Source organism: Aulonocara sp. 'chitande type north' Nkhata Bay, linkage group LG18, assembly GCF_057382095.1.
Source record: "Aulonocara sp. 'chitande type north' Nkhata Bay isolate Kocher_YH1m ecotype deep benthic linkage group LG18, A_spYH_male_GT1.1, whole genome shotgun sequence".
Classification (NCBI taxonomy): domain Eukaryota; kingdom Metazoa; phylum Chordata; class Actinopteri; order Cichliformes; family Cichlidae; genus Aulonocara; species Aulonocara sp. 'chitande type north' Nkhata Bay.
In genome coordinates, this window is record NC_141361.1 from 14,332,591 (window position 1) to 14,356,687 (window position 24,097).

Here is a 24,097-nt window from a genome sequence, read left to right on the forward strand (position 1 = left end):
GCTTGTGTGAATGTGGCAGGTTGCATAAAGCACTTTGAGTGCTCAGAGCAGACTGTATGTAAGAATCAGTCTACCAAATCTACCAAATCAGTCCGAGGTGGGTGGGGGCACAGGCCACAGGCAGGTGGTGTGGTGGGGGTAAATAGGCCTGACAACAACTACTATAACAAGAGAGCGATTGATCTAATGTGGCAGCAGAGGCTGTATCAAGACTAATATGGTCCAACAAAGGATTTTAATTTTGATGGTTGATACTGGGAGATTTCTCCAGTGTTTCACATCATCTTCTATTGTTCTCTGGACTGGAAGGAGAATAAATCTGACAGCCTGGGGGAAATGATAACACAGATGAATGCGATGCTTCCCACTTCTAAAGGATAGCGCTGTCCTCCTGAGACATTTAAGGAACTGAGAGAACCTTTAACATGGAGCACTGATACTGAGGTCACAGAGAGGAGGAAATAAAAGTCCCAGTAAATCCCTAGATGTGCTAACAGGGAAGTGGGGAAGCTGAAGTTGTTTATCTGCTCAGTGTGGAGTTAAATCTTCATTAAGACACCATGAAAACTTCATCTGTCTCTCTGCTACTCGGTGAGTCAAACACAGAGCTTCTATCTTAGTCATTTATTAATTAATTCAGTATAGATTCAGCACATATGAATAATGGAAAACACATAATTTCAGAGACAGATTAAAGTCTCCTTGAGATTATTTGAACTTCTCTCTCATACTATCTGTTTGAGTTTGAGGGTCACTCTGTCTCTAAAAGACAGAAATATGTTTGTTTTTAGTTAATACTGCTTTGAAAAACATCTAACATTCATTATAACTTTCACAGGCACATTTTATCTTCTATTTTCTACATTTCTGTTACTGTTATACTGTTGCCTCACAGCAAGAAGGTCATGCATTTGAATCAGCCATCTGACGGGGTCTTTCTGTGTGGAGTTTGTGTGTTCTCCATGTTTTGTGGGTTCTCTCCAAGTACTTCAGATTGTCACGCCATCCAAGGGCATGCATGGGGTTAACTGGTGATTCTAAATTGCCTGTATAGGCTGGTATAGGCTCCGGCACTCCCACAACCCTGACCTGAAATGGATAAGTCGATTAGAATGAATAGATGGATAAAATTTTCCAGCACCTAGTGACATGGTGATGTCATCAATTAGGCTGCTGTGTTAAGTCATACTTTACCGGACTCGCATGTTATGGGAAGGTGAAAGAAACGACTTTGTTGTTGGGATATATGAAGTTGTGTTTGTGTTTGTTTTAGTTGTATTTGTATGAGCAAAATTATGTAAGAATTCAGTTAAGTATTAGAAGTTAGACGAAAGACAGTTTTTGTTAAGACAAATGTTGTAACTTTGGTCATTACAGTCACAAGGAAAGATTTAAGGTCTGAAAAAAATGAAGTGAAAGTTTGGCCTTAAGGAAAAAAACAGAAAACATGTGATTCGGATTTGACTTATCTAAGACAAGGGTCAGGACTTTCTGAAGACTTTTAACATCAAGCTTTTTACAGTTAATTAAACCTAGATATGAAACATTTTAGATAACTGAAAAAAATAATAAAGAAAGATGTTAGCAAACAACAGAAGCTAATGGAAACCACAGTGCACACTCAAAAACATCGGCATAACTTTGTGCTGAACATAAATCTGGGTAAATTCCTAGATGATTAAACATGCAACTATTTTGCTGGTAATACCTGAAACGAGTAAAGAAAATCAACAGCCTATTTATGCAAGATAATTCATAATTTCCATGGGGGTGTTATATTGGTTGGGTCTGATTATTGGGGGGTCATAACCCCCCTAACCCCCATGGAAATTACGCCCCTGCTAAAAAAGGAAAAAAGTCAGTAAAAATGAATCTATTTTTGAGATTATGAAAGTGACCAGAGGTGGCAAAAGTAGAGACATTCTGTACTTAAGTAGAAGTACAGATACTAGTATTAAAAAAATATTCTAGTAAAAGCTGAAGTACTGATTCAACTTCTTTACTCAAGTAAAAGTGAAAAAGTACACTTTCTTTTTAGAGCTATTGTTCTGCAAAGCTAACCAAACCTTGCTATGTTAAGGTAATAATAAGATAATATTAGTAGATGGGAATACAAACTTTATTTTAGTCTAAATTTTAATTCTAATAAATATTCTCAGCTTGAGTCAGTTAAGGTGAACATGAAAATAAAAATTTGCTCTGTTTTCTGTTCCTACTTTGTAGAGGGTGACTTTGCCTCTAAACACAAATTGTGTACCGTCAGGGGTTAAAGTGAGATACAGCAGGTGGGAAATCCCCAAAATCGGTTGAAATGTCTTAGTGTGGAGAAAAGAATCATAACTTACAATAATTTCTATTGCGATTTCGGTAGATTTTATAAATGTACAGGCTGTGATCAGCTGACCTGCTGCTGCTCTGAGGTTTACTGCTCTTTGTGGATTTACACAACTAAATTTATCAAGATGAAAGCAGATGTTTCCATCCTCTACACTGGAAGTATACTGTTTATATGTACTAACTTTATACTAGACCATGAGCATCACAGCCAATGTGCCCCATCACACAGTACAGCAAACAACCTGTTTATCCTGCACTAACCTGCAGAGTATTTTTTATCTGATTTAAAAAACATTTAACATTGATCACTCCCACATCTAATGCAAAAACTTGACCCTAATTTCTGTTTCCTTACAAGTTTTAACTGAATTATTAAACTGTTATTCTACTGTTAAACTGCTGTGCTTCTCTGATCATGTCCAGTTCAAACTAGTAAAATGTGTACAACATAAACAGTCAGGTTATCAGGGCTTAACTGTGCCAGCAAAGTGTATTCTTGTGAAATTATAACTAAATGTCAATACAGTTCAATAAAATCTAATGTATACAGCTCCAAAACACAAGAATCAAGGTGCTTTACATTGTAAGATGAAGGTTCTTCAATTATACTGAGAAAACATCAGATGACCGTCTATGAGCAAGTGTGGGGAAGGAGACGGGACCAAAAACATGCTGTGGAGGAGCCAGAGAGTAATAATAACTAATGAATAAATAAGCGAGGGGATAAAAGATGACTGGAGAAGAAAACCTCACCATGATCGTTGGGGTTTTCTCTGTCAGTAGGTGACTGTTTTGGTATTATAGAAATAAAATGTAACTGAATTGAATAGTCATCCCACAGCTGTATTATTACCCACAGCAATTTGAATAACTACTAAAATTTACTTAGACTCATCTCTCTCTGACCTTTGACCTTTATTGACTGTCTTCATGTTGCAGGTGTGTGTGTGCTGCTGCTGTCTGCACCGACTGTTTCTGCCGGTGAGTTTAGGGAAGTGAAATTATTCACTCGACCAACAATACAAATACATTTAGTCCGTCTGTGTTTCTGTCTGTCCTCCAGTCTCTCTGTATGTCAGCCCAAACCATCAGCAGTTCTTCAAAGGAGACCGTTATGTCTCCCTGAGTTGTGTCGATGATGGTCAGACAGCTGATGGATGGAGAGTAAAGAGGACCAGAGGAGTATCCACTGAGGGCTGTAGTACAGCTGCAGACTTTAGAAGGTTTAATAATTCCTTCTGTGTTCTGGATCTCTCCGTCTCATCTGGTGGAAGTTTCTGGTGTGAAAACTCATCTGGACAGAAGAGCCATGAAGTCTTCATCGCTGTTTCAGGTACAGAAAGCGATCTGTTCCCATCTGTCTTGCTGTCTCTGTATGACTCTGCTTTGTGGACCTCTGTCTCTAAATGACTCTGTTTGTCTCTGCTGGTCAGAAAAACAGTTGATCCTGGAGATCCCAGCGCTTCCAGTGAACACAGGAAGTAATGTCACTCTGCTCTGCAAACCCAGAAACGGTTCAGCAAAAAAATCTTATTTCTTCAGAGATAAAGACAAACTTGGACATGGACCTGAAGGAAAATGGATTCTCCATAATGTGCAGCAGTCTGATGAAGGGCTCTACTCGTGTTCTACTCTTATTCATCAGTCTCCTCAAAGCAGGCTGAAGGTCAAAGGTCAGAGCAGCGACATCACTCCTGCTTTAAAGATATGAGTCGGGGGCAAAAAAAATCTAAAACTAATCCCTCTCTCTCTTTACTCCAGGAAGTGAGAAACTTAAAATAAGAAAAGCATTCATTCACAAGCATAAACTAAACTGCTGACCTGATAATAAACTGAACCATCTTCATCATGTCTCTTGCAGAGCCTCCTCCTCCCCCTCACACAACCATAATGTACACTCCTTCACCCTCACCCTCACACTCACCCTCGCCCTCGCCCTCTGATAATACTGAGCCTTCGGCCTCTTCCTCTCTTCGTCCTCGTTCACCCTCTGTGTCTGTACTAAGACTCTTCTGCCACCTGCTGGTTTTCTGTCCATACTTCATCTCTACCATCCTGCTGCTGTTGATCTGCTGCAGCAGGAAGTGAGGTACACTCTCTTATCTAGATTTCAACACATACGCCAATCATCCACTTCAGTTCTCCATCCTGATTTCTTAACTCTGCCCACAGGTAACAAACATGATGTATCCATGGAGATGACTGAGGAAGAGGATTGAAGCTGCAACATTTTCAGTGTTTCGGTGATTTCTTTTTTTAATCTGTTGCATTGATGCGTGTGGGGTTTTTTAAGGTTCATGATTACACTAAAAAATCAAACATTTGTGAAATATGAAAAAACTGGGCTAATATAGGTGTATTTATGTTTGTTATATGATTTATAATTATTGGTTGTATTTGTATTAAAGGAAATTCAGATCAGCACATTATCTTTTTTAAACACCTGCCATATGAAACACTTGTAGTTTGTAGAATCATGATCTGATTGCTTTGTTGTGCAAAACACATTCGCTTTTCCAAGAGAAGCACTATGGACTCTCTGTAGGCTCCTTTTATTAATATTTTTATTGTATTTATTCATTATTTTTATATTATCTGTGTGGATATTATGCTGGAGCAGACAGGAGGAGAAGGCCAGGTTGGCAAAAGATAGAAGGAAAAAGAGGAACAGACAAAAAAAAGGGAGAGAAAGAAAGAGAAAAGAAGTGGGGTGGGGGATGAAACAAGCAGACATGCTGGTCTCCAATTGCTGCATCTGTAGCAAAGCACACTTATAAGCAGTGCCTGAAAGAGAAAACAGGGAGAGCCAGAGGCAGAGAAGAAAGAACCACGAGACTCCGGCCATCTGGGGTCCCCCATGAGTGCTGAAAACCCAAGGCCACACATCGCTATCACAACTGTGCCTCCACCCCAGCAGGGGGAAGATGGAGGCACCAGACAGAGCTCCCACAGCCAAGAGCAGGAGAGGCAGGGCAGTGATGACCAACGAGGAGCAACAGAACACAGATAAACTGTTAATTTGGTTATAAATTCAGCTTTTATAGTTCAGAAACAGTGCTCATACATTATATGACTACTGTTTTGAACTATGAATGTTAAATACACTATTTTTGTATCTCATAAACCCATATTTTATATATATTTTAAGAAAAAAAATTTCAATGACAACAAGAGCTCTGAAAAACATTGCGATTAGCGCAACAGAAGGCTGAAGAAATAAGTAGCAACAAACAGAAACAGCTGGAGGAACATTTAGCATCTCATCAGGTTACATAGCAACAGGTAAATATTGCATTGTTTTTATTTATATTTTGAACATCTTGTATGGAATTGTGGTTGTAGTTGTTTGTGACTCTTATGTTTATATTTGAGCTCGTCTTGTTGTAAAATGAATACGGGACCAATGAGGTGCTTTCTCGAGAAGAATAAAAAGGACCTAAAATTAATGGTGAAGTCTTGATGTAGTTCACCATAAATATCTCTGAACACTTGGACTCCACAGTATAATACATGTAGTTAGCGTGAGGCATGTGCAGGAAATCATGTATATTGTGTCAGGGCTTCAAAACAAACAGAACAGCAAAAAACAAACAAACAAAAAAAAACAAAAAAACGGATGGACTGACACCTCCACGTCCTCTAAAGTCATCATAAAGGCTGATTTTTAAATGCACAGTAAGCAAAGCAAGGAAGAAGTTTGGGATTAGACAAAGTCATTACAAGTTTTCTTTAATCTGAACTGTAAATTTGAAGGAGTCTGAAAACTAATACCTTACTTATGTTAGTACTTTACAGTTCAATTCTTCAATTCTTCTTGTAAAACAAGGACACAGTATCGTGTGTAGTAGAGAGGAGAGTAAGGCCGGGTCGCGGGGGCAGCAGCCTAAGCAAAGAGGCCCAGACTTCCCTCTCCCCAGCCACCTCCTCCAGCTTATCCGGGGGAATACCAAGGCATTCCCAGGCCAGCCGAGAGATATAATCTCTCCAGCGTGTCCTGGGTCTGCCCCGGGGCCGGTGACAACTGTTGTTTCAGAGATAACTGAATTCATAAAAACACTAAAAGATCTCCCAGATAGATATGACATGAGCCATATTAAAACATCACCAGTAATCCCAAACTTGTCCTTAAGCCTGTTTATCATTAGCTTAATTACAAAACAGTGCAAAAACTTATTGCACTCAGACTTTAAAAACACTGGTACGTGAGGAATATTGTGAGAGAAAAAATTGTTAATTGTATCAAACAAGACTTTAAGAGTTTTCTTTTCTGAAGTAATAAGATGTGAAAAATAGTCTATTCTGGCATTTTTTGATAAAACTGATTCTTTAACATGTAACTCATGAAGCTGGAGCTTGGACGCCTTCCACAAATGTTCCAACTTGTACAAATACCTCCTAAAATAATAAATATGTTCATTTTTCCAAGTACAAAAACTTGAATATTGGACAATTCTTTCTTTTAGTGGGTCAAAAGTAGACCTACATTCATTGTTAAAGGACAAAATAAATGTGTGAACTTCACTATGAGTCATGTTGGCATCAAAAAAGGCAGGGACCCTCTCAGCAGGATTGTGATTTATAATCCACCTTTGAATCATCAATTTATGAAGTGAAGGATCCAGAACAAATGACAGACTAAAAAATATACAGCTGTGGTCTGTCACATGTACATTTTTCACACATACATCGTTTGTTTTTAAACCCAGGGAGAAAGCAAGATCCAGCGTGTGGCCTTTTATATGTGTGGAGCCAGAAACATGGTGCTTAAAGTTCAAAGACTCAGCAGCTGAGTTACAGGATCCATCGATATGAAGGTTAAAATATCTCAGTATTACAACCTTCCCCAATGTAATGATAAATGATGAAAGGTCGCCGAATTCAGCTGAAAATGCTCTGGCAACACCAGGAGGTCGGTAGACTGAAATACAATAAAAGGTTTTCAAAGAACCGACCCTAATCATCTGTAACTTAAATGAAGAAATAGAGTCTGACTTCATCAGCCTGCATGTGAGTCTGTGCTGGTACACAGCAGAAAGTCCTCTGCCACATCCCCAAAGACACCCAGTTACAATGACGGAAATGCCAGCTGTGCAGATCTCCTCAAAATAAACATGATCCATGTCCTGCTGCGATGTCTCAGTCAGCAGCATGAAGTCTGGAGACTCCTTGATGAGGAGATTGTTTAGAATAAGTGGTTTGTGGAGCGAGCATCGAGCAGAGAAATTGGTGATGGCTGGTCAGCACCCTCAACAGATGACTGCAGCATCACTTTGATTAAACAGCTGTGCACATCTGTGTAAGTGCCACGTTGGACAGTGAGTCCCGAACCAGGTGAAGCCATCATCGATGTCAGGACATCAATCCTGCTAGCAAAATGGAGGAGAGATGGCGAACATGAGAGCCGCTTTCTCAGGCATCATCGGTAGTCCCCGAGCAATTATTTTCTGCTCTTATCTGGTTTCCTGAAAAAACAGAATTATTAACATGTTAGTGACTGTAGGTGCTGTGCAGAGGGAGCAGATTTGACACTGGTTAGATGGCACTTACGTGCTTTCACAAATCCTGTTGTCACAAGGCAAATTACTATTATTAGGGAAAGCACAACAGATGAAATAAAAACATAACGATGTCTTGATGCGCTTCCACAGACAACGTCACTGGTTGAGCTTCCTTCTTCAACTTTAATCTGGCTCTCAGAGCAACTGTGGCAAAAAAGAAATAAAATATAAATAAATCATTATTATCAGTGTTTATTTGTGTTTGCACTGTAAAGATCTTTGTAACAATGTGACCATCAATATTAACTGTTTAACTGTCCTGTCGTCTGTCTGTGGCTCAGATATGCAGGACAAACATGTCCTGGAATGTAGCTGGTTCCACTTTAATATCTAGTTACCTGTAACTACCCAGTACTCTATCTGCGATTACCCAGTACTCATCATTTTACTAACATTTTATTGGCATGTCATAATTCAATTTTCACACCGATCATGTAAATAATCATTATTGCAATATCTATAGAAACACAGTCAACAGTCAAAGTTTTTTAAACCTTTATTTTGTCTTTGTGGCAAAATAATTAAACTAAATGTAGCAAGACTGTGTAAAACAAATAATTAGACAATTATTTGTCACTATGTGACTTTCACACTATAGATATTATATTATTAAAATCATGATTATCATCAGTACATAGCTACTGAGACACCACATTATTATTGGTAATTAATAATTGATAATATTATATGACTGTATATACAAACAAGAGAACATGGCCACATGGTGTTGCTTTAGCAATGATATTCTGGTATGACACTAAATCACATGGAGATTTATGTTGGTATTACTGCAGGCAATGTGATGTGACACAGCCCAGGATATTGGAGATTCCATTAAGACATTGATGATCAATAGCTGAATATATAATACACCTTTAGAGGGATTTGAATATAAATTATGACCTACGTTTTCCAACCTGTGCAGTTCACACCGTCCTTGGAAAAAAAGCCTGGCTGACAGTCTTCACACACTGTGTCACTTCTGCTGGTCCCTGAAAGAAACACATTCGTTGTTACACACAATCCAGAAAAAAAAACAAAACTTAAAATCACAGTTTATCAGCTCATCTTAAAAATAGACTTCGACTTTAAACTTTCTTACCAGGTTCTTTTATCCTCTGACCAGCTTCACACTGTGAATGTTTCTCTGCCAAACTACATCTGTTACTGTCTGTCAAACCTTTGCAGTAATATCCATTTAAAACGTCACACACTGTGTCAGTTGTTGCTGTACAGTTCTGCTTGACAAAGAGACCATGACCTAAAAAAAACAAAACAAAAAACATTAGTGTAAAATGATGTTTCTGTAATTTACTTTTAAATGAAAGCTTTATTTTTATTTTTTTCAATCTAAATTTGACAAAGGATTTCTCATCTGACTGTACCTGTGTCACAGGCAGTGCAGGGGAAACAGTTATACAGGCCGTTGGGTTGGTTCATAAAGGTCCCCATCTCACAAGAACGGCACCGAGTTCCTGCATATGCTGTGCAGTCTCTCTGAACAACTGTACCTGTTCAACAGAACACAACATTTATGTCAGACTTTTAGCATTTAACACAGAGTGAATCTACAGTTGTGCAGTTGTAGTGTTGGGTGTTATATACAGTAAGTCAAGCAGCTACAACATTACAGATCTACAAATTCAATGTGGCCCAGTTTCCTGATCCAGTATCACAGCAAAACGTGTAACAGACACATCGGTCCACTGTGTCCCTTTCATGCTTGACCTCTCCAAAGTGTGAAATGGACACTTATGCAGAAGCTGCAGTAACAGCAGAGGGAGATATTTTATTTCAAGTAACATGAAAATAATCATGTTTAAACAGACATTATTAACACATTTACATGTAAATCTTTCTTAACTGTTTTAAGAACCATGGAATGTACTTCATAGGTTTCTTGGTCACTACCGACTTCTTGCCTTTACATCTATTGTCTCCCATTGCTGGTGATGCAACTTGTGCTTCATTTTACTGCTTGTGATAAATAATAATAAAAATAATAAATTTAAAATAAGAAATATGTTTTAACTGAGATGCAGGAAGTCAATATTAATTACCTGAATGCAACATAAAATATCTAATAATAGAGGGGGCTTAAACAAAGGTCCTGCCCCATTAAATCAAACTTTCAGAAACTGAGAAAGAAAAAAAATAGATTACCCACAAACTGAATATGGACAAGATTTACTACAGCATCTGAAAAATGCACTGGACAAGGCACAAATGTCATGGTTTCACCTCTTGTTCACTCTTTCCCTTCGTGCTCCGTTTTTGCACAGGCTCACACAAAACTCAGCAGAACCCCCCCCCCCAGCTAAACATCCAATCACTGTTAGTATATAAATGACCCATTGACAGGTTTCTCAGTAGGCAGAGCAGAGCAAAATGAAGCAGCAAATCTCTGTCATCAAAATCACAGCGACTCGTCAGATAATTAACAACTAAAAAATACATCTATTTTAGTCAAGCTCAGCGATTTTAGTAAAACTAAACTTTTCACCCCAGCTTCCAGCAGCCCGCAAAGGGAAAGTTAATGCTGTGTGATAGGTCCTAACCCCCTGTTGTCACACCATGTTACATAAAAGGTCATCTTGGTCCATGAAAAGTCAGTAGCAAAAAAATTGGATATGGATGAATCTGTAAGAGTTTTTCAAAAGGGAAGCAGGAGACTGTTGTTGTAGAGTGGATTGGGGAGAAAGGAGAGTGGAGCTGTTCAGTTGCAAACTAAGTCCAGTTCCTTGCAAAGCAAACAAGCTTAAAACAAGACAAAAAAAAAGAAGAAGAAAAAAGTTAAAATGATCTGATTTAAATCTGTTGTGTTCTACATAACAGATGTGTGATAGGTCCTATCCTCCTAACACAGGCAGACTATGCTTACAGGATGTGATGTTACAACTCTAGTGAAATATTAATGTGTCATATATTTGTCCAAGATGTATTTCTTTGTTATAGTAAATAAAATTAAAATCACGAGTGGTGACTTCTATAACTTTCAGTATGTAATCTGGCATTTTCTACTGTTGTAGGCTGAAAATAAATACATAATATAATTTCATTCAGTTTAAAGGTTTATTTGCAAGATGCAAAAACAGACAAAATTGAAAGTTACAAATGTTTTGTGCATGAAACAAATTCAGACGTGGTGCAGATGTGTGTGTCACAAGTTAATCTGGCTGTAGGCTATGGCACTTGGCCACAGGTGGCGCTAGTTGACGCGACTCCATTTGAGTATACGCAAAGTAAACTGCACACTTTAGTTATGAAGCGAAAACGCTGAAGTCGGAGTAATAAAACATACGAGGGGAACGACAGCGAAGACAAGATTCTCCAGATCGATTACTCTTGCTGTCCTGTGAACAGCATTTCGTCTACTTTTGTCTATCGTGTCATTTCAAAGACGAAACCAAAACGGATCAAATATCAATGTCCCCTTATCGATATGTGGTTGTGCACATTTGCAGTCATCGCTTTTCTTCCTACCTTTGTTGCACATCGGGCAGCACTGTTCACCATTCGTTTTATACTCCTTTGATTGACACGATAACACGGGCACCATGAAGACGGCGGCATATCCTACAGGAAAACACAAGAATATTAATATCCTGGGACAGACAAATAGCTCAGTTAGCTCTATAACCTAAGCTAAAGGTTAGCTTAAGCTAAAGGCTGTGTCGTATACACGAAAATGTTGCTGTACTTACCGAAGATAAGAAACGCAGACAGCATGATATCACATCCTAACACGCTGCTCTGTAATACATTTGTAGGCTTTATTTCACTAATGTACTATACAAATCTAACAGAAACAGCTAAAATGCGTTAAGCTTTCGGTTGTGATGTGGGCGTAACAGGAAGAAAACTTGGGGAAGAAAGAGCCAAAGTCCATCCCACACTGACGATTATCGTGACTTTTGTCGACAAACTGAAGATATTTTACTTATCTTTTACAAGGCTCATCTTCGTTTAGACAGAGACAATAAAACAGAGAGAGTTTGAAGGAAATCGTAGGATTTAATGTTTAATTTGTACACATTCCAGCGATTGTTTTACTCCTGAACCCGATGAATATTTACGAGTAACACGAGACAGACTGAGGATCGCGGAAGTATTCGTAGCCGAAGATTTTACTAATGAATAATGAAGCTGAGATTTTTATTTGAACCTGTACCTGGATTCGTATTTTCCACTGTGAAATAAAAAGTAAATAATTTATAGCCACGTAGATGGTTACCATTAATTAATAATATTTAAGTTTTAAGAGTAATTATTTAAGAGGGATTAGTTTGGTGAAACGTAATCGCCAGATGATGAGACGTCGTGGTGTATTCACTGCAAAGAGTTGAAAATCCAGTGATGGATTGGATAAAAGAGCACAAGAAGTATAAAACAGTTCAGTACTATCATTACTTCAAGTATAAATAGATAAGACAAGTAAAAACAAACAAACAAAAAACAAGTGAGAGTCTTTATATAGAATTGACAGTCACCTCTTCACTGGTATTATTAAGCAGCATCAGTACAAAGCAGTGATTGGAGAAAACCAGCAGTTTCAACAGCTACGTTATCTTTCAGGACATCCTGATGTCTCCCTGTCTCCATCCTCACAGTCTCCTCTTCCATTTGATTAATCTTCTTTGTATGTAGACTCAAATAATTTGTGACCTCATAATGATCAACACGGCAGTGCTTCACTTACACTGAATCTTGGAAATGTGAGGATGCAAGAAATGAAATAAAACCAGCTGTCTGTGATACCAACTAACGTGTTAACTTTTTAAAATGATGTAAACTTTTTAGAAAACGTGTCCGTGAATCTGATGAAGAACTACTGCACGTCTGCTGTACACAAGTTTGTTGAAGGTTTTCTTTATTGTCTCTATTCAGTCAACCTGTTTATAAAATATTCCCCATAAATACATTACAAAGATAAATATGAACTTGTATCTACACAAACATCTACAACGAATTCCACAGAAAATGTGTATAGCAAAGATAAAAACATATATATATATATATATATATATATATATATATATATATCCTCACATTGCTTTTAGATTCCAAATTTAATCACTCTTTAATGGCCGAGTGCAGCTTCAGGTTAAAATCACACACAGAAGGCGAATCAGCTTCCATTGGACAGAACACTGAACTTGGCCAACAGATTATTTCATCCAGCTTGTTTTCACTGTAACTTTTACTCTTATTGCAGTTCTTCTTTTCCAAATGCTTCTCCCACAGTCTTTGCTTCTTTACATCAGGTTTGCTTTGAGCTGTTTGCCTGTAAGCTGTGACTTAAAGGGCCGTGAATGAAAAGTGAACCAGCAGGTCACTAGTTAGTTACAATTTTACTTCAAATTAACACAATATTCAGAGTTTGTGAAACATTAATTAAGGTATGTTCCACAGTTTCAGCATCAACCAAATACATCATAGCAGCCATCAAATCTGTTAGTTTGATTTTAAAAACTTTATACAAGACTGAACAGAATTGTATATGATTTATGAATATTTATAATTACATTACATGTTTGTATCAATCTGGTACTCTGGTATGTCTTATATAAGAGAATCAACCATGCTGGCTTTATGGATCCAATTAAAAAACCTCATAAACATTAAAAATGTCTTTTTAAAGAGACGTTGGATCACGAGGCTAATAGAAATTGCAACAAATATAACATAATAGTATTTTAGACATTTAAGTGGGCAACAACCAGACTGATTATAATTTGGGTACAATAATGCAGTCATAAAGATATTTGCAAAACAGGTAATTTCTTTATTTTATATACAACTGATAAATCGTTTTGACTGCAGTCTACCTTCCAATATAAACAAAGACATTACACATACATACACAAACACCAGAAACCAGACAAACAACGCAGAAACCATGATATCACATCCTAACACGCTGCCTTATAACACATTTGTAGGCTCTATTTCACCAAACTTCCATATAAATCTAACAGCAATGATCGCTTTTGGGTTTTGATGTGGGTGTAAACAGGAAATCTATTCATTGTTGGAAAGAATGAGCATCAACGGTTTTCGTGGCTTAAAACAGAAACCGAAAACAAGCCATTTTATGACGTTTGAGGGCAGATGGTGATCAACTTCGTTTAGACAAAGACAAAAAAGGGGGAGAGGGCTTGAAGGAAATCGTAGGACCTAATAGCTGTGTCCCAAACCCTCAACCGCATCCTTGCAGGACCTGGTGTCGTGCCAAAGTAGGTATCCCCGACAGACACCGCCCTTCGCGGTCTACGTGGGCCGGGTCATTCGAAGACCGAGAAGGCCGGAAGTGCAAGGCTGTGAAACTGGAGATGTGAGAGTGCAGGAAATGAAATAAAACCAGCTGTCTGTGATACCAACTAACATGTTGGCTCCTTAACTTTATAAAAAGATGCAAACTTTTTAGTGTCCATGAATCTGAAGAACTACAGTCTGCTTTACACAAGTTTGTTGAAGGTTTTCTTTATTGTCTCTGTGCAGTCAACCTTTTTTATGAAATATTCCCCATAAATACATTACAAGGATAACTATGGCAACGTAAAATGTTACACTTTGGGACTGAGAACGTGTTGACTATGAACTTTCATCTACACAAACATCCACAACCAGTTCCAAGGAAAATCTGTATATGAAAGATAAAAACATTAGAAACTGCTATTCTTTGTTCCATAATGCTGCAGTAAAAATCTGATCGTCTCTAAATATCGCAAAGTGCTTCATTACAAAATTCTAAGACATTAAAACAAAACTTTACCCAAATACAAGTTTAAAAAGTTGAGTTTTTAGCTGCTTTTTAAAAAAGATCAGAGTCCACAGTGAACATTTCACTGTTGTCTTGTCTGCTCCTTTGACCCATTCAGTGCTTCATTTTCTTTTCTTTCCTTCTCAGAAATAAAATAAAAAAAATATAAATACTTTCATTTCCTATATTGTTTTGAGTTTTATTTTTGTCTAAAAAAGTTATTACTTGACAGGAAATATAATCTAAATCATGATATCAGTGATCTTTGACATCCTCACATAGATACATCTTTTAAAAATGACAATAATTAAAATCACTACAGCTATGGCAATCATAACTAAAACCACCACACAGCCAGTGATGGTAACAATTTTTCCCCCTTTGTTTCCAACATTGAGCATAAGCCCTGGAGTTATCATGTGGTTTAGTGACTCACATCTGGAAGGTACAGAGGGGGGAAAATGAAAAAGTTGTTGCACTGGAAGAAATCACGTGTCCATGTCTGCTCTGAAGTGTCACTTACTTAGTGCGTGAGTGACAAGGTGTTAATGTTCCACTGCTGCAGTCAGAGCATCCACTGTCTGTGGAGGCTGTTCCTGCAAAACCACAAATATACACAGTTTTATACTTACAGGTCATCTGAAGGAGTGTCTGTTATGACCTCATCTGAGTCATTATTTCATTCTGATATAAAAAAAAGTCTGAAACATCTAAAAACATTTCTTTGTTTTTCTTAAGCTGTGAAAGAATGAGCGAGTGCAGCTTCAGGTTAAAATCACACCACAGAAGGCGAATCAGCTTCTATTGGACAGAACACTGAACTTGGCCAACAGATTATTTCATCCAGCTTGTTTTCACTGTAACTTTTACTCTTATTGCAGTTCTTCTTTTCCAACTGCTTCTCCCACAGTCTTTGCTTCTTTTCATCAGGTTTGCTTTGAGCTGTTTGCCTGTAAGCTGTGACTTAAAGGGCCGTGAATGAAAAGTGAACCAGCAGGTCACTAGTTAGTTACCATTTTACTTCAAATTAACACCATATTCAGAGTTTATGAAACATTAATTAAGGTATGTTCCACAGTTTCAGCATCAACCAAATACATCATAACAGCCATCAAATCTGTTAGTTTGATTTTAAAAACTTTATACAAGACTGAACAGAATTGTATATTATTTATATTTATATTACATATTACGCTCATTTTAGTACTTTGTCTTGTAGCAAGAAAATCAACCGCTCTGACTCATGTGTCCTGGTTTACAGCTCCTGTGTTTCTGTGTCTTCATGCAGTGGACACCTTCAGATTCAGTAAAGTCCCTCCACAGACTTTATCTGATGTTGCTGTACATGAACTCCTTCAGACCAAAGCCCCTCAGCACACACAGTACAGAGGATACATTACATTTCTGCAATGTTTAATGTGATACTCTACATCTAAGTCCTTTGTGACTAAATTACACTTTTAGTGAATATCTGACTTTGGACACATGTTTTCTATAATTAGCTGTGGTGCCAGAAAAGTGATTTCCAGTATTTTCCAAAAAGTGATTGCCCCCATTTAAACCGTCATTAATGACCTGTTGGCCTAAAATGTGTAAAAAGTATGTCAGACGTTTCTGTTATGAATGATATCGAGTTATTCTGAATTACAAACAACATTTTTTCCCACAAGGTAGAAGCTGCAATCAGTTTATGACAAAGTGACTTTTATATGTGCTTCATGGATTCAGTTAAAAAGCCTCATAGACATTAAAAAAAGTCTTTTTAAAGAGATGTTGGGCCAAGAGGCAGAAATTGCAACTACTTACCAATACAAGCAAAGACATTACGCATTAAAAACAAAACAAAAAACATACAGAAACACCAGAAATCACCTTTTGGAACAACACCGTGATCCAAAAGCACCTGTTCAGTTGTCAATGCTGGGTCTTCTGGCCTTCCCAGCTAAAAGTCTATTAATGATATAAATAAACTGCTAATGTTTAGTGAGTTCAATTTTCTTTTTAAAAAGTCATTTTTTTCCCTTCCTTCTTCTTCTTTGCTTTATTGGTACACAAAGAAAATTAGTGTTACAGCAGGAAAAAAAACCCTAAGCAATAATAAAAAGGCAACACTGTGTTGTTAAGGCTTTAAACTGAAAAATCAACACAATGCAGACGATGCACCAGGGCTCGCAAAATTTTAAAATCCCTGGTAGCCCTTTGGGCAGGCACTCTTTAGTTTTTGGTAGCCTGAAATAAATTTGAGTAGCCCGAATAAAAAAAGATAATTTTTATTGTATAATATTGTAAAGGAAACAAAACATCAATCAAAAAATTGTTAAAACACAAATTACAACAACTGTGTAAACATTACAATCAACTCAAATATCTGGTTCTAATTAAACAGAATTTTCTGTGAACTTGTTAGAACTGTGTAGAACATGAATTAGTCTGTGTCAGATCCTGAATCTGAAATTTCCACTGAAGTCTCGGATGAGAAAATGCCACTCGACGTTGAGGGCATAGCATCTCCTTCATCAGCTTTCTCTTCCTGTGCATTGCCCTCCATTTCACTGCTCTTTGTTCTTGTCGGGGTTTTATGATCCAGGTGTCTTGAACCTTTTCCAGAAAACATCCAGAAACGAATCGACTTGTCAGGGCAAAAAGATTCAACTGTTTCCCCATTAATGGAGAGTTGCATGCAGTCATTCAGTGTTTCAGGGTGTAGAGAGGTACGATGTGTTGTCTTCACTCGGTTCATGCAAGAAAATCCTCTCTCACAGATGGCTGTCGATGGACTAAGTGTCAGCATTAATTTCACCAGCAACAAGATATGAGAGAGATGTTCTGGATTCTCAGAGAGGAGATCTCTGTACAAGCAATCTACTTTGCGACCCCGGCGTTCTCCAAGCCACACTTTTAGATCCATCCATTCTTGTGGAATTTTCCCTTTCTCTTCTGCATCTAGCAAACAGGCAAAATGTGTGACAAGATAATCCACCTCTTCATCCCCATAATTTGCTAGTTCTTCTCTGGGGTAGGGAAGAGTGGAAGGGTCAAAAACCTTGAAACAAGAGAGAGGTTTTTCATGGAGATTTTTAAATCTGTTGTCCATGTACTTGACTGTGTTGTCAATAATCTTCTGGATCTCTGCACCAAAGGTGTCTTTGTCTGTTCCCTCACCTCTTCTAGCAGGTCGCTGACTTTTTGTTAGCTGAGTTCCACAGTAGCAAATGCTACCATCCTGGTTCGCTGTGAACTTTGTGTCCAAGGTTTTCTGATATTCTCCTGGTTTTGTTTTTAGGCTGAGTAAGCGTGATGTTGTGCTCTCAACTAACTGATTTGTTTGTGTGATGTTTAGGTTATCATGCTGAAAATCAGTAGAGCACTTGGATAAGATGGTACTGTAGTCCAACATGAAATGCAGGAAGCGAACAAATTTCTCAGTCTTCATCTCCTGCACCACCCCCTTAGCCTTGGCTGCATCCTCGGCTTTGACATCACTTCCTTCTGCCATGTTCTCCATATGAACAACAGTGGGAGTGTAATTTTTTTCCACAGCCTTTAGACATCTCAGCCGGCTTGGAAGCCACCGTGTGCTCTTCAGCCCACTGAAATGTGCCAGCCTCTCATTTAGCAGTTCACTTATTTCTGTCAGCTCTCTTCGCTTCTTTGGGGAATAGTAGTAGATCTTAAAGATGGTTTTCAGTGTATCTTCAAATTTCACCAGGTACTCACAGCCTTTCACGCTATCCAGCACGGCTAGCTCTAGTTTGTGTGCCACACAGTGGATTGTTATGATGTGGGGTATCCTCTGTTTCAGTCTCCCAGCTACTCCTGTTTTCTCACCTATCATCACTGCAGCACCATCAAAATTTGCACACACTACTTTCTTTTTCCATGTGTCCTCTCTGATACCCATGGTGTTCACTGTTTCATCAATAGCCTCTAAAATACCTGCAGCATTTGCACTCTTGACTGGCTGACATTTGATCATGTATGTGGCTATGTCACCATTATCCCTCACATACCTGACGTGAACCAACTCCTGTTCTATTATACCAGTGTCTGTACTGCCAATCTGCAAGAATGGATAAGAACCTGCTTTCTTGAATTTCCTTTTCAATCTGGTCTCTTGAAGTTTGTGCTATTGCTCCAATAAACTCTCTGCAAGCATGGTCATTGAGGTAAGTGGAACCAAGATCTAGGCCATTTGCTTTCTGAAGTTTGCAAAGACTGCTAAATTTTGCCAGTGGTAGTTCACTCTTTGCAACATAGTACGCAGTTCTAAACAGCTTTTTCAGGACTTCTTGTTGTGCTTGGTTTATTTTTAGTATGGTTTTTGCAATTGGTGTTTGTTCTGGGACAGATGCTGCAGACTGAGCACCAATGCATTTCTTGTGATGCAGAGATTTCTCATGAGTTCTGATGGGGTCTTTCCTAAAATTACTGGTCCCAGTAACAAAGGCGCTTGTCGACTCAGCAATAGAGGGAAACTCACGACACACCAGGCAGAACATCATGTTATTTACCTTGTCATATTCCAGCCACAGAAATTCTTTTGTCCATGAATCCAAAAAACTGTGCTTTCTTTTTGCCTCGTAATCTGATTTATCATAACTTTTCCGCTTTGTGGTAGGCCTTTCTTTGCCTGTCCCTTCTTCATCCTGACCTGTCTTTTTTGGCTCAGCAGAACTAAAATACCTGCGTAAATCCATCTGTCTTTACACATGCCAGAGATTTTTTTTTTAAATTCTCTGCGCAGTCAACCTCTAGCACGTTTAAGCTTGCTGCGGGAGATTTCACGTGCCACGTTTGAAGAGTAAGCTAGTGAGTGATGTTGTGTCCTGTCTGACTATACCATATTGCACCACTAGAGGGTGGTGTCGTGAAATAAGAGGAAAGTGCAGTCGGGAAATTGTAGAGTTAGAATATAGTTAAGACGGCTATCTGATAACTCGATATGTCTCCCTGTTACCTCTACGATGTAAAGTTATGTGCTGCATTCATTAAAGAGCACTGTTCTTTGATGAGGACTCAGCTAATTAGCGAAAGAAAGCAAAGGCATTGTCATATATTTTTACTTCCTATGATAGCCCGACGGGCAGAGCTGAGATAGATTTTGGTAGCCCGACTGGAAACATCACTAGCCCCGGGACGTCGGGCTAGCGATTTTGCGAGCCCTGTGCACTAACCTGTCACAAGGCTAGTAAATGCTACTGAGCAAAGCAAAAAAGGTAAAAACACAAAGTAATGTTGACTTGATGTTCTCCCACAGACAACGTCACTGGTCGAGCTTCCTTTGACCTTTATCTGTTGGTTTGAGCAACTGTTGTAAAAGAAGAGGTGAAAGAGAAAGAAAATCCAAATTAATCCACGTGAAGGAGCAGGACCATAGAGAATTTCCAAGATAATAATTTTATGTAAATTGTTATAATATTTTGATATCCTGTCAAATGTTGATGAAAAACTGAAGTAATTTTGCAAGTCTGAATATTACATCAGTAGTTCTAACTTTTAAGTTCTAAGTTAATTATTATTTTATTTTATGAGCCTGACATAAAAATGTAACAGTGTATTAATATCTGTAAAGTGCATTCTATATGGGCTCCAGTTAGTATTCCTGCTGACAAGCATCTTGTGTCTTGTCTAAAAACAAGATGTTTGTGATAAAGCAGAGCTCATGTTTATGTGTTTGAATGTGGCCATCAGGATTAACTGATGCCTCAACTGTGCTGTCATCTGTCACTTTATTTTAAACAAATTCAAAGTTTTTCTTGTACCATTACAACATTTTTAAAATAAAAGTTGGCTAATTTTCTGTTCAATCAGCTGAATCACTGGTCCTCAGGTTGCTAAAGGAGGGCAATTCCCAAAGTCCTGTGTGGAGGTGAGTAATATATGACAACTGAGATATGAAGATATAGAAAAAAATACTGTATGTTTTTTAAATGCTCACAGGCAGCAGCATTAATAACTGTAAGTAGATGAAGCATCCTTCTTTTCCAGAGAGCTAGTCTCACCAATGTCAGACTACTTAAACTGAAATGTGAATCTAATGAAAGAAAATGTAAGCACAAAAGTAGCCTAGGTAGTATTTTCCCTGGAATTTTCAAGTCAAAGTATAAAATAAATTTTAAAACTTGACTTTGACAATAACTAAATGACCATACTCTTGTAAAATGTTAGGAGCTCCACAATATTGTCATATATTAATATTAAAAAATAGAAACATAAAAAATATTTTCTGCCTTGGTCAGTCTATGCTTAAAGTGTATGCTTAAAGTTCTGCTTTTCCATCATGTAACTGCATCACTAATTTCCATCCACTGTTTGCTCCTCCTGTTATATAGAGGATAACTAGCGAGTGCAGCGAGTGACTGCTCATGTCCCAGGTGTCTCGTTCTACTCAAAGGTATGTTTTTACCCTCTTCTACCAGTTTGTTGTTTTCACTTTTTTCCAAACAGATTTCCTGCATGTTTTCGTCCTGTGTTCACTGGAAGCTGCTGAAGTAGCTCCATTTTTAGTTGCACACTGCTCTTACATTCAGACATGCATGGTTTTGACTCCTTGTCATAAACACTAGGATACAAACACATATTCTTGCTATAACGACACACAGTGTATAGTGTAATACCGATATTATTGCAGATGATATGATGTGGCACAGCCCTAGTGCGAAGTATATGAGAGATTCCATTAAGAAATTGATGATCAATAACTGAAAATAAAATAAACTTAGAGTGATTTTGTTATAAATTATGACCTACGTTTTCCAAGCAGTGCACTTCACACCGTCCTTGGAAAAGAAGCCTGGCTGACAGTCTTCACACACTGTGTCACTTCTGCTGGTTCCTGAAAGAAACACATTCGTTGTTACACAAAATAAAATCCTACTTTATCAGCTCATCTAAAAAACTTTTCTTACCAGATTCTTTTATCTTCTGACCAGCTTCACACTGTGAATGTTTCTCTGCCAAACTACATCCATTACTGTCGATCAAACCTTTGCAGTAATATCCATTTAAAACGTCACACACTGTGTCAGTTTTTGCTGTACAGTTCCGCTTGACAAAGAGACCATGACCTAAAAAAAAAAAATATCGGTGGAATTTGAAAACCTTTTTATTTTTTAAATTAAAATTTGACTAAGAAGTTTCCATCTGTACCTGTATCACAGGTAGTGCAGGGGAAACAGTTAGATAGACCATTGAGTTGGTTCATGAAAGTCCCCAGGTCACAGGAACGGCACCGAGTTCCTGAATATGCTGTGCAGTCTCTCTGAACAACTGTACCTGTTCAACACAGCACAACATTTATGTGAACATTAAAGCCACATTAAAGGTCAAGAACACAAACGCACAGTGAATGCACAGTGTATTAAATCTGGGGTGAATCTTTTTAGACACACATTTTAGAAAACTTTAAACACCACAATAGACTGTGTAAAGTTACTAAGCAACCACCAGCTGGTACTGGCAAAATAACTGCCAGAATATAATAGTTTCCTCTGTACTCCTACTATATATTACTAAATCTTTTATATTTCAAGAACAATTGGTGTGCGCAATTATTGCAAAATACAAGCCTGTGTGGATGAGTGCTGTGGAGCAGATAATAGTATGCACCACTTACAACTTTTTCTGATAGTGGAGGAGCCTCTGCTCTGTGAACCATCTGCATATTTCACATAATTATTACAACAACAAGATAACACAGACTAGTAGCTTACCTAGTCATCTTTTGGGCATTATGAAGAACTAATTGTTGATAGATAGAGAAATGTTATATCACTGATTCAAATGTACGTGCAGATGAAAAGAATCAACTTTTTTCAGGTACTAATAGATGGGTATAAGAAATTGCCTTGTTTAGAACTGTACAATCCTTGTGTGCATCATTATTTTTCACACAGTAGCAGTTTCAAGATGTGACAATACCAAAAGAGGTCATTGGGTGTCTCTTGTATGTATTACTGTAGGGTCTACCTTACAGTATAAACTGCCTTGAGGAGACTGTAGTTGTGATTTGGCGCTATATAAATAACATGTGAATTGAACTGTGAATATGGGGATCAAGTTGTTTTTAAACCTCTACAGCTCTGGTACATTTGAAATGGTTATAGTGTGCCACAAAGCCTTGCATTACTTCACCCTGTGCCAGCAGTGCTGTAGAGGCACATGCTCAACACATCTGATCATATGAAATGACGTTTCAGTATGTGTAAGATGAACTGAGTCGAGGTGGACGGAAGGTATGAAAAAAAGGTTTATCTCATCTGAATATGCAACTTAATAACTTGTTTGTGTGCTGCCCCCTCAGACAAAGTTACAATTTATTTACAATACTTGTGATGTTTCCTGAAAGCTATTATCTGAACTGTGTCAATTCTAACTATTAATGAAGGTTAGCTGACAGTTTCAGGGGAAAAAATGATTAAAAAAAAAAAAGAGTCAGCAGATTTTCTGGTTTATTAACTTAAAGAATTGTGAGATAAAAGAAGCAGCTGTAACATGAAATAAGATGGACGGCTCTTTATTTACTCTTTGTTCTCACAGTGGGAACTCACATAATGTGGGCGGGTTTACTTCTAGAAATGTTTTCTTATCGTACCTTCTTGGCACATCGGACAGCACTGCCCATCCCTTGTTGCATACTCCTTTGTGTGACAAGACACCGCAGAAACCACGGAGGCAGCGCGACATGCTGCAGGCAAGCACAGGATTAGGACGCAGTGATAAGCATCCTCCACACAGGCTACAAGCTAAGCTAAGGTTAGCTTTACATAAAAGACGTGCTGCAAACATGGAGCTGCTGTTTGACTTACCAAATACGAGGAACACAGAAACCATGATATCACAGGCTAACATGCTGCCTTATATAGCGGCTGAAGCAATTATTTTTTAAATAACAGTAACCCTTTAAAATTCTGTAGTGAAAGTTAGCTTAAACGTTGCTCTTCGTTTAGTGTGGGCGTTCATGCTGAAAAGCTATCAGTGTTCTGAATGGTTAACTCTGGGATTGTGAAGCTGCTCCGACGTTTGCGAGGTGCAAATCTCTATTGAGGGACCATTTCAAATTAAAATTCCGAGAGGAAAAAAACTGGAATCCGACTTTAAACTTAATCTGGAGCACGACGACGTGAATTCATGGTGCGTTTTTTGATTAAATCAGAATTATTGAACTAGGGCGTATTCCGACTTCCGAGATTTCCGGGATGTAGTGGGACAGGGCCAGAAAGACGGAGAAACCGGTGATGGGATGGAAGTGTGGTGGGGGCAGTGTTGCCAACTCCTCAGTAAGGAAAATCGCTATTGGTTGTCCTAAAAGTCGCTAGAAGTGGCTAAATGACGTCATCGCCTAATTTGCATAATTGGTCATGCTAATCGAATTGTAACCTATGTTGTTGGAGAGCGAAATAACATCGTGGAAGAGACATAAAGTGACTAAAAAACGTCC

The 24,097-nt window shown here is 38.1% G+C and overlaps 3 protein-coding genes and 1 pseudogene across 4 annotated transcripts; 1 reads left to right on the forward strand and 3 right to left on the reverse strand.

Moving 5' to 3' along the window:
- The first annotated feature begins 498 nt into the window (after positions 1–498).
- LOC147308184 (uncharacterized) lies at positions 499–5,894 on the forward strand. 2 transcript variants are annotated; one of them, XM_086270662.1, is made up of 6 exons: positions 499–591; positions 3,277–3,318; positions 3,401–3,670; positions 3,771–4,010; positions 4,199–4,426; positions 4,510–5,894. In XM_086270662.1, the coding sequence occupies exons 1-5, from the start codon at positions 561–563 to the stop codon at positions 4,423–4,425; spliced, it is 810 nt and encodes a 269-aa protein (XP_086126788.1). In that variant the 5' UTR covers positions 499–560; the 3' UTR covers position 4,426; positions 4,510–5,894. The 2 variants fall into 2 exon arrangements, with proteins under 2 accessions (XP_086126788.1, XP_086126787.1); XM_086270661.1 differs by lacking the exon at positions 499–591 and adding an exon at positions 1,768–3,116.
- Positions 4,898–11,660, reverse strand: LOC147308185 (tumor necrosis factor receptor superfamily member 14-like). The gene is made up of 7 exons (XM_086270664.1): positions 11,600–11,660; positions 11,379–11,471; positions 9,281–9,406; positions 8,998–9,156; positions 8,803–8,887; positions 7,885–8,039; positions 4,898–7,799 (listed from the first exon to the last, which is right to left on the reverse strand). The coding sequence occupies exons 1-7, from the start codon at positions 11,622–11,624 to the stop codon at positions 7,747–7,749; spliced, it is 696 nt and encodes a 231-aa protein (XP_086126790.1). The 5' UTR covers positions 11,625–11,660; the 3' UTR covers positions 4,898–7,746.
- Positions 11,661–14,960: 3,300 nt separating this feature from the next.
- LOC147308186 (zinc finger protein 862-like) lies at positions 14,961–19,355 on the reverse strand (annotated as a pseudogene).
- Positions 19,356–19,827: 472 nt separating this feature from the next.
- Positions 19,828–23,848, reverse strand: LOC147308187 (tumor necrosis factor receptor superfamily member 5-like). Its single transcript, XM_086270663.1, has 6 exons — positions 23,466–23,848; positions 23,252–23,344; positions 21,808–21,933; positions 21,567–21,725; positions 21,409–21,493; positions 19,828–19,966 (listed from the first exon to the last, which is right to left on the reverse strand). Exons 1-6 carry the CDS (start codon positions 23,506–23,508, stop codon positions 19,828–19,830), a joined length of 645 nt encoding a protein of 214 aa, XP_086126789.1. The 5' UTR covers positions 23,509–23,848.
- Positions 23,849–24,097: the final 249 nt, after the last annotated feature.

Coding starts and splice junctions, on each gene's coding strand:
- LOC147308184 (XM_086270661.1), top strand. CDS start 3,068: ATGACTGGAGAAGAAAACCTCACCATGATCGTTGGGGTTTTCTCTGTC. Junction 3,671..3,770: donor AGTCTTCATCGCTGTTTCAG/GTACAGAAAGCG, acceptor TCTGCTGGTCAG/AAAAACAGTTGATCCTGGAG. Junction 4,011..4,198: donor AAGCAGGCTGAAGGTCAAAG/GTCAGAGCAGCG, acceptor TGTCTCTTGCAG/AGCCTCCTCCTCCCCCTCAC.
- LOC147308185 (XM_086270664.1), bottom strand. CDS start 11,624: ATGCTGTCTGCGTTTCTTATCTTCG. Junction 11,472..11,599: donor GTCTGCGTTTCTTATCTTCG/GTAAGTACAGCA, acceptor GTTTTCCTGTAG/GATATGCCGCCGTCTTCATG. Junction 7,800..7,884: donor AACAGGATTTGTGAAAGCAC/GTAAGTGCCATC, acceptor CTGTTTTTTCAG/GAAACCAGATAAGAGCAGAA.
- LOC147308187 (XM_086270663.1), bottom strand. CDS start 23,508: ATGTTAGCCTGTGATATCATGGTTTCTGTGTTCCTCGTATTTG. Junction 23,345..23,465: donor TTCTGTGTTCCTCGTATTTG/GTAAGTCAAACA, acceptor GCTTGCCTGCAG/CATGTCGCGCTGCCTCCGTG. Junction 19,967..21,408: donor AAGTGCACTGCTTGGAAAAC/GTAGGTCATAAT, acceptor CTTTTACAACAG/TTGCTCAAACCAACAGATAA.